This window comes from the organism of the source record quoted next, unplaced genomic scaffold (assembly GCF_019419815.1).
Source record: "Pyrus x bretschneideri cultivar Hongxiangsu unplaced genomic scaffold, Pyrus_bretschneideri_v1 Contig24, whole genome shotgun sequence".
Classification (NCBI taxonomy): Eukaryota; Viridiplantae; Streptophyta; class Magnoliopsida; order Rosales; family Rosaceae; genus Pyrus; species Pyrus x bretschneideri.
This window is the reverse complement of record NW_025999546.1, coordinates 4,208,870-4,218,403: the sequence shown is the minus strand read 5'-3', so window position 1 is coordinate 4,218,403 and position 9,534 is coordinate 4,208,870. Positions and strand designations below refer to the sequence as shown.

General features: G+C 36.7%; 2 protein-coding genes across 2 annotated transcripts; both read left to right on the top strand.

Annotated features, from left to right (window-relative positions):
- The first annotated feature begins 390 nt into the window (after positions 1-390).
- Positions 391-1,137, top strand: LOC103952153 (40S ribosomal protein S25-2). The gene is made up of 2 exons (XM_009363698.3): positions 391-550; positions 636-1,137. Exons 1-2 carry the CDS (start codon positions 548-550, stop codon positions 957-959), a joined length of 327 nt encoding a protein of 108 aa, XP_009361973.1. The 5' UTR covers positions 391-547; the 3' UTR covers positions 960-1,137.
- Positions 1,138-4,220: 3,083 nt separating this feature from the next.
- LOC103952152 (probable ADP-ribosylation factor GTPase-activating protein AGD11) lies at positions 4,221-9,414 on the top strand. Its single transcript, XM_009363695.3, is given in 11 exon segments — positions 4,221-4,726; positions 4,824-4,950; positions 5,370-5,450; positions 6,084-6,168; positions 6,889-6,964; positions 7,076-7,239; positions 7,322-7,550; positions 7,825-7,941; positions 8,033-8,128; positions 8,829-8,853; positions 8,856-9,414. Coding segments are annotated over 10 exon segments (1,176 nt in total). The 5' UTR covers positions 4,221-4,726; positions 4,824-4,901; the 3' UTR covers positions 9,110-9,414.
- The last annotated feature ends 120 nt before the right edge of the window (positions 9,415-9,534 follow it).

Here is a 9,534-nt window from a genome sequence, read left to right as displayed (position 1 = left end):
TAGCTGAACATAAAATTAGACACGTGAAAGTAAAAGATAAAAATAAATATGCTATGTTTAGCGTTATTGAGAGAGAGAAAATCGAATTCGAGAGCTCGAATGTATGGATAACTTTTAACAAACTAAGATACAAATGCTTTGCGTATTCTCTTAACAAGTTTAGTTCATGGGGTTAGTGAACAAGTTTTATGAAATCTATGCCATTCTAAAATCCTTTAAGAAAATAGCTTGAGTGAGAATCCGTACTTTAATTACTTGTCTTCAAACGAGCAATAATAAATTATTTTCTTTAATTTCTCTTCAATTATTTTTTTTCTAATGAAAAAAGATCTGGTCCTAAATATGTTGAACTTTGACAAGTGGGCCGTCACTCACTAGCCCACAACAAAAACACCCAAACGACGTCGTCGGCATATAACCCAATGAAACCCTAGGTCATAAAACCTCCCAACTCACATCGCTTCCTCATTCACTCTCTCGCGTTCCCCCGCCGCTGTAATCCGATCCCTCCTCTCTCCTCCCTTCCCTGTCGCTGTAATCCAATCCCATGGTAAGCACGTACCCAATCATCTTCCGATAGCCAACCATCTGTTTGCGTAAATGTCTCTGACAATCTTTCGTTTTTGATTTTTCAGGCGCCGAAGAAGGACAAGGCACCGCCGCCGTCGTCGAAGCCGGCGAAGTCCGGAGGAGGCAAGCAGAAGAAGAAGAAGTGGAGCAAGGGAAAGCAGAAGGAGAAGGTGAACAACATGGTGCTCTTCGACCAGGGCACCTACGACAAGCTCCTCACTGAGGCACCCAAGTACAAGCTCATCACACCGTCCATTCTCTCCGACCGTCTCAGGATCAACGGTTCCCTGGCCAGGAAGGCCATCAGGGAGTTGATGGCTAGAGGCTCGATCAGGATGGTCTCTGCCCATGCCAGCCAGCAGATCTACACCAGGGCTACCAACACCTAGGTCTCTTTGCTCTTTCGTGTTTAATTGTCGTTTCGGGTATCGTTATATGTGGTTTAAGACTATTTAGCTTCGATTTTGTTTAATCTACAATTTATGGAAACCTAGAGATTTCCTGGCTTGATGAATTACTTTCCAGTTTTCACCTAATATATGCTTCAGCCAATGCTCGGTTCTTATTTGTTGAAATTGTTTTTTTACTTGCCTGTTCTATATATGCCGATTTTTCACTTTAATCGTAATGAAATATAATGCTTTTCGGGTATTCACCATCGAAAATGTCTTATGTTTTTGTAGTTAGTAGGCTCAATTGAAAATGTGTTATGTTTTCGTATAGTAGGCTTTTCGGGCGTAGGATCCTCGACTACCCTTCGGTGTTCCAATATTTGTAGTGTTTAGGGTTTGACTTTTGAGGCATGAAACACGATTGCATTTGTTTTGAGCACAAATTTGATGGTCGCTAATGTTGATCAGCCAATACCGTGGAAATGATCTTCTGCCGATGGGGTTATGCGTTGAATTTGACGTTCTTTGTGTTATATATTTTCTGTGCTTGGAGTTGTGGTTACGCAGCGCAATGACATTCTAGGATTCATGTAGCTGAGCCCACTTAGTGTGAAAAGGTTTTGTTGTTGTTGGAGTTGTGGTTATGTAAAATGTTTCTGGGGACGCGTTGTTTGGATACAAGCGTAATGTGTGTGTCTTGTGTAATGATTTAATGCCTAGGAATGCTGATGAGTTGAATATGGATCGTTAGTGGGAGTGTGGTAGAATAGTACTTCAAGTGTAGGCGGGTTTGTAAGGGATTGAAGAGCAGTTTTTGGTGCGAATCTATTAAATAGAATTCAAATGCGATGACTGCATTTGTCAATGATCCTTGGATCATTTTCTTAGAAAGCAGGCGTGCCGAGGAAAAGAAATCTTCTTCTGAGCCTTGACTGTTCATTCCGCCATGATTGCGGCTTTTCCAAGTCCTCGTATTTTCGCTCATGTCTGAAATTGTTTCCAGCGTTATCTCTCTCCCAGATATTGCAGTTTGATCTCCGTAAATTATTTTAGGAAAACTAATGAAAATGATTTGAAAACTTTAAGTTTTAATGATAAGGACAAAATAAAGGGTAAAGTGAATAGTATCAGGATTGATTTTTTAGTGTAAAAATGTAGTTTTTCGTCAAAGTGAACAGTACTGTGAACATTTCGTTAAAACTCCCAATTATTTTCCCAACACGTGTGCTATGAGCCTGTGAGTATGCATAAGCCCTTGTGTTCTACAGATTTGGTTTCGCTGTCTGGTGTGTTCTGTAACATTGGTTTCATACCGCTGCAAAATTAGTGTCACATATACAATTAGGGGTGATTCAATTTAGGATCTGCCGAAGGTTTTAGGTTTAACGTCCATCGAAGGCTGGGCGATAATTGACCAGAATGATTGAATCCGGCACTCTGCACGGCTCTAAGATTAGAATCGGTTTCATTGCTGTTGGCAGTCGCAACAAAATGTACAGCTCGTCCATAATTTTTTGTTGAGCAAGTGAATTATGTATGCTAAAAAAAGAAGAGGAGAGGGAGGGGGGGAGGGGGGGAGGGGGGGAGGGGTGAGGGTGGACTTAGCTTCATAATAGGCTAGCAATAACGTGGTTCAAGACGATAATCGAACCTACGACTTCTTATTTACAAGAGAAGAAGAATATTATTAGGTTGTAGTACTAAGTGGCACCGATGGAAGTGCATTAAAGGAAGCAATGCCGCATAAGGTCTAAGTAACGGGTGGACTTTTATTCCTACTCTTCACTGGTGGATGCGGTTGAAACCTGGGGGCAGGCAGAAGTAGCGGTACAACATTTCTGCCCTTTTCCTCTTATTCAACATTGGGGTCAAAAGATGTCTCCAAACATCTTCAATTCCCCTTCAGTTTTTCCAGGTCAACATTGTTCTTAGACGAGAAATTTTTAGTTGTGACGGGAACACAAGTGGTACACCATGTGTTTTAATAGGAGTGGTGAGAAATTTTATTTTTTAAATTATTAACTTTTTAACACACATATCTCATTATTTGTATAGTGACATGTAATGTATCGCCTTGTGTACCGGTCACATTGAAAAATCCCTTTGGTAGATGAGACAAGTAGTGGAACTCAAGGTTGTAATCTTTTATATGCATTGAATAAGAGCTCTTAGTTCGGTAGTTCGGCATTTCCGTCGCCTACAATCTTATCCTGCGAGCAAAAATTACGAAATAATTTTCTGAATATACAAACATAAACAAAAATAAAGATAAACTACACAAAAGTAAAGCCAACTATAAGTAAACATGTAATGCAAATACAAAATAAAATTAAGGTCATTTAGTCAATCTATTATAGCAAATACATTGACGGTTCATAATGCTTTTACAAATTCATTTCATCCGACCTTAGTTTTAATTGATTTTTTGTAAAGGCTTTAGTTTTATAATAAATTATAATATGAACGGTTTTAATCATAAACACAAAATTCATGAACTAGCAACGAAGAATTTTGAGTAAAAGCTCAAATTCATCATCATTTGAGTGACCATGTAGTATACTTTAAATTTCAAACTTAATTTCCTTATTAATAGCATTAGTAGCATTTATCCTGGCATTCGTTTCTTTTGTTCGGAGTTCGATTTTCTCCTTTACCCAATCTCGTTTTTACAAAAATAAGAAAAATGTTACCATATCTTTCGGTCTCTGATATAAACGTGTTGTTTTACTTAATTTTTGTGTCCATGTGGTAAGACTATTTATTTTTGTAAAAAAAAGGTTAACTAGTGGTTTCGTCATTGTAATTTACCATTTTTGGGGATTCACATAGGTGTTTTAGCTTTTACTGAAGGCTATCATGTAATTCACAAGTGCCAGAAATTGAACTCAAAATGTATCGTGTGTAATACGAGTCTGAAATTCATCTCTAACCGTTGGACTATGTAATTCATAGAGGCGTTTTAACCTCTACTGAAGACTATCATGTAATTCACACGTACCAGAAATCAAACTCAAAATATATCGTGTATAATACGAATTTGAAATTAATCTCTAATCACTGGACCGCCGGCGATGGTTTGGTAGGACAATTTATTTATTTATTTTTCGTTGGATCTTTTTGGTAGGACCAAACGTGTATATATGTTTGCCTCATGAATGCATGATAAACAACCCCAACTACCACAAAATGCTTCATTCCGGATGCTCATTTTTTATATTTCTTTTTTTTAGAAGATTGGCCAAACTCTGTTTTATTTGTTTTATTTGTTTTCCATGCCAGACTCAGTTTAGAGGGTCCGTTCTGATTTACCAAGAAAAACAAAACAAAAAACTGTATCTTTCAAATGTAATTATTATATACAAAATTAAAGAAAGAGAGAAAATAGAAGGATTGACAATATTTTGGCAAAACCCACTTTGCACATTGTTCCCATCATTTCCATCCTCTTACCCTCAATCTCTGCTTTGGCTTTTCTCCAAAATCCTATCACAAAAGATAATATTATTCACTTTCTTAGCCCACCCACCAATTTCTTCCCTTTCCCCCTTTGTTTTTCAATCCAAATAAGCCAAAGTTTTGAGCTTCAATCTGTTTGATGTCAAGAATTTCTCTCAATCTGTGAGGACCCATCTGGGTAGATTTTTGTTTGGTGGATTGTTTTTGAAAACTGTATGTATGGTCTACCAATTTGCCAATAAGAACCCCTTTTTGTTTCAGATAAAAACCCATTCCACCTTTTCTTTTGATAGCCTATATTTCAATCTGTAAGGACCCTTTTAAATCCTTTGTTTCATATCTGTTTTGATTTCCCCTTTTCATTAAATGGGTATATATATTTAATTAATGTGGAATTGGATGCAGAGGAATTGCTGATTGATTAAATGGGTATCCTCAGAAAGTAGCACTTTTTTTCATGATTTGGGTCTGAATCATTGGAGGATGGAGATGTCTACCCAGCAAGATAATTCTGTTCCCAACAAAGTTTCAGGTATAAGTTATATTTTAGGAATGGTTTTTAATAGTTGAGAAGAATTATCTTGCCGCTGCATTTATAACCTTCATAAAAATTTAAATCGTTTGGAAAAGATATGATATATTACCTTGTGAGGGCAGGATAATTAATTGCTACAGAAAAGTAATAAATTTGTGTTTTGAAATGAAACAAATGGTTTTGGTCAGGTCATATCTTAGATTGGAACTTTCAAGTGAAAATCTACGTTAATTCCTCAGAATTTTGATGCTTTTACGTGGTTTAAAATTGTTTAATGGCAACATTTGGTGATGTTGTACCTTCTTGATGTTAAACATACTTTTGAAGAGTACAAAACTTGATGAATTGATTGCACGGTGTTGCACAGATGAATTTATACTGGGTTTCATCAGTAAATGAACATGTTTCATTTGTAGGATCAGGTTCTTGCCTGTATGATCTCTTATGTTCAGACGCACCAGCTTGGAGATGCCCTAGTGATCAACGGTCATTATCTGGTACTCTTTATCCTTTACATCAAATGCTGTGTTTAAGAATGCGTGTGTGCTCTGACTTGCAAAGATTTTCATTTTCATGACATGTTAGCGTAGTTGACTGTTGGTGGCGTGTCACTATTCACTCAAAGTTGCAGTAAGCCATTTGAGTAGATGATACGCAAAGTTATGATATTGGCTTTTAACATACAACATGATTGCTCCAAGAAACTTTTAAAATTGCAGTGGATCAGATATAGTATATGGATAGCTCGGGGATAATCCAATACCTCCATTTTCTATCCTGTTATTTGATGCCTCTAGTTTACCTTCATGGAGATCAGACAAAAGACCGTGTGAATATGAAGCTCAAATAGAAGGTTTACAATGTAAAAAGTGTTAGCGGTAATGAGGGAGATACGTCCAGCCTTTGAGAACCCAACGTGTGGTTATAAATACCTAAAAATCATGTACCAGTAGAATTAAATCCTGAAAAATAAGTTCTGCATCACCAAGCTCTCTACTATCTGATGTACCGATTTGTTTTTTTTTGTTTTTTTTTTTGGGATGATTTTCCTTTCTTTATTATGGGTCTCCCTGTGACATTGTAATAAGAGCACATCATATCTTTTGTAACCGTTATTGTTCATTGAACAGGTCCACAAGAAAGGCTGGAGATTTTGTTGCGCCAATCTGCCAACAGGTCCTGTGCAGATTGTGGAGCTCTAGATCCAAAATGGGTGTGAGTATCATATTTGCATGAAGAGAATGTTTTACCATCTATCCTGTTCCAGTTTTAATAAAACTGAAGAAAACATTTTATGAAGTTACTTCGAACTAATAGAAGGTGCTCAAGTGTCTTACCTGGTATTCAATAAAAAAGTATCTTACATGGTCCTTTTCCTGTCCACCATTAATTATGTTATTATCTGTACAATCTTCTTTTCATCCTTTTGAGCTCTATTTTGAGTTAAGTATATATCCCAATGCAGACGGTGCAAATTTAATGCATGTTCACTGTTTGAGAGTGGGTCCTGCACGTGGATTGAGGGAAAATTTGTGATGAGTAATGACACATGTTTTCACAATGATGCTTAATCAGTAGTTGTGAATTTGACGATTGATTTTAGAATTGTTGGTAATATTGATATCTTTTGCGCAATAATTTGAGGTTTGAGATATTCCCAACTTATGAGTTGGATGATACTGTTGAGAGTATGAATCGCACATCGGGAAAGAAAGGGACTTTGCATGTGCTTACAAGTCAACTCACCAGATTGTCAATTAGTTTTATGGTCGAACCCCAACTTTCTTGATGATATTGGTATTTACTATTTAGTAAACGAAACAACCTCATGTTTTGAGTTTTTCACTTTGACTTCCTCTTCCTAGATGTATGTAAGCTATGACTGTTTTGGTTGCTTACGTTGTATTTTGACTGTACTGATTGGTTCAATATCAGATCTTTAAGCTTTGGAGTATTTATTTGTATAAAGTGTTCTGGTGTACACAGAAGCCTTGGAGTGCATATTTCGAAGGTATGGATTATTGTACCTTGTTCTGGATTTACCAGAAAGACTGTATGATGCGAAACTTTGACTATAGAGTATTGGAATTTGAGATTCTAATCTGATCTGGAAATATGATAGGTTGTATCAGTGAAGCTAGATGAATGGTCAGACGATGAAGTTGATATCTTGGCAAGTATGGGAGGAAATACTACTGTAAACAAGAAGTATGAGGCTTGCTTGCCAGAAAATTTCTGTAAACCAAAACCAGATTCTTCTATAGAGGAGCGCTTTTATTTTATAAGGTAATTCAAGTAAAATCTTTTCATTACTTTGTTTTGAAGCATATACCATTCTAAATCTGAGATTTACTTCTTGAATATGCAGGAGAAAATATGAGCTGCTAGACTTCTTGAACCCCAATGAACCGTTGTCATGTCCTTTTCCACCTAATAAGAGATCACCTCCTAGCAATTCAACTTTTAGTTCTACCCAAGATAAGAAACAGTATGAGAAACAACCAACGAAAAACCGTATTGGGCAGGCATTTCGTAACAGCTGGGGAAGAAAAGACTCTGAACATAAGACCGCAAAGAAGGGCTACTCAATGCCAATGGTAATGGCCTTTTTGTTTGATTACTGTGTTGTTTTATTTTGTTATTTCTCAGTCGTTTTGATGCCCTTGCTCCCTTTGGAGCGAGGTTATATGGTACCATGTCTATTTTCTTTATTTGGAAAAAAAGGATTTTTATTTTTAAATGTGAATGAGAAATAGTTGTGCCATAGTTTTAATCCATGACAATCACAAAGGAGGAATCAAAGTTTTTTGTATAAGTTTGAAATTTTGGTTGATATGCATATAATCTTATTGCTTCAAGTGTACATTATAGGCAGGTATGATCGAATTTGTTGGATTAATCAAGGTGAATGTGGTTAAAGGAACCAACCTAGTTGTACGGGATATGATGACAAGTGACCCTTACGTCATCCTTGCATTGGGTCACCAAGTAAGTTTCTTCTACTTAAGCTATTGTTTTGACATGAATTCAACCTTGTCAATAAACTTAAAATGCAGTTTTCCCAAAATATTTGTTGCAGTCAGTGAAGACGCGTGTCATAAAGAACAATCTTAATCCTGTATGGAATGAGAGCCTGATGTTGTCAATTCCTGATCACATACCTCCTCTGAAAGTGGTAAGTTTTACTTGGTTCCTATGAAATTACTATGACATCGAGTCCGCCCCATGCACTATTTTTTACATTATAGATTCAAATTGCATGTGTATCGTGTTGAGATTGCTATTTAATGCAAGACAGTAGGTTATTTACCTATAAATGATAAAGATGTGCCGCCTTCATTGCGTGGTGAGCTGTTTTATATTTTTGTTTGTGTTTTAATCAGCAAAGTTATGCAGATTCAATTTTGTGCATCATCAGGTGGCCAACTTTAATAACGTAGTTCATTAGTTGCCCCGATTTGTGAAGTTTTTAAACAGGGTACATTTTCTGGTGTTGCAGTTGATAAACTAAAAATGATTTTCTCCTAAAATGTTCGTACATAAATTAATTGTATATTGAGCACTAATGTCAAAGGAAGCGTTCAATAAATTTTAGAAACTTTTTTTCCCCTTTAGTTTGGGACAGTTGTAAAATTGAATTCCCCAGTGCACGAAATTTCCTCCACGGTTACAGAAAGCCTATAAAAGTCATAGCCTGCCGTAAGAAACTGATAAGATTATCTGCTTTTGTTTTTGACTTGATTTATTATTGTTATATACGCATAATCTATAGAGTCGTATACTAGCATTCCCTTGCTATCAATGAAGATGTTTATGTGCTTTGCATCTCAGTATTGGATAAGATTTTCTAGTAATGTTTCTATCGTTACATTCAGCTGGTGTATGACAAAGATACGTTCAAGCTGATGATTATATGGGTGAGGCCGAGATTGATATTCAACCTCTGGTGAGTGCTGCTATAGCTTATGAGAAATCCACGATCAATGAGCCGATGCAGCTTGGAAAGTGGGTAGCCAGCAAAGAAAACACACTCGTAAAAGATGGTGTCATCAACCTAGTAGACGGGAGAGTAAGACAGCAGATCTCTCTCAGGCTGCAGAATGTTGAGAGGGGTATACTGGAGATTGAGCTTGAATGCGTGCCTCTTAATCAATAGCCGGCATTAAGGAAATGAAACTTACGTGACCTTTATGATGCCGAGGTTTGCAACTCACCATGATCGATTGTGTGTGTGTTATACCGTAGAAGTCATTATATCGATAGCTCTGTCAAGCGAGTCTCGGTTGTATATTACTGTAGTTTTTTTCTTTTTGATCTGTAGGTAAAAAATTTAGGATTTTAACTTCGTGGTATGCAGATGGGATTCGATTTTATTTTTCATTTTGTCTGTATGAAACTTAAAACAGTGTCCAGTTTGGGAAATTTGGGAGTTCAACCATCAACATTTACATTGCTCTGGTATTTCGTATTTGGTAATCTTCTCTTAAGAACTTTGGATGGAAGCATAAGTGAATGTAGTGCAATTTTTCCATTTCTTCTCGTACTCGCCGATGGACTTTCTTAGATATAAGGTTCTACATG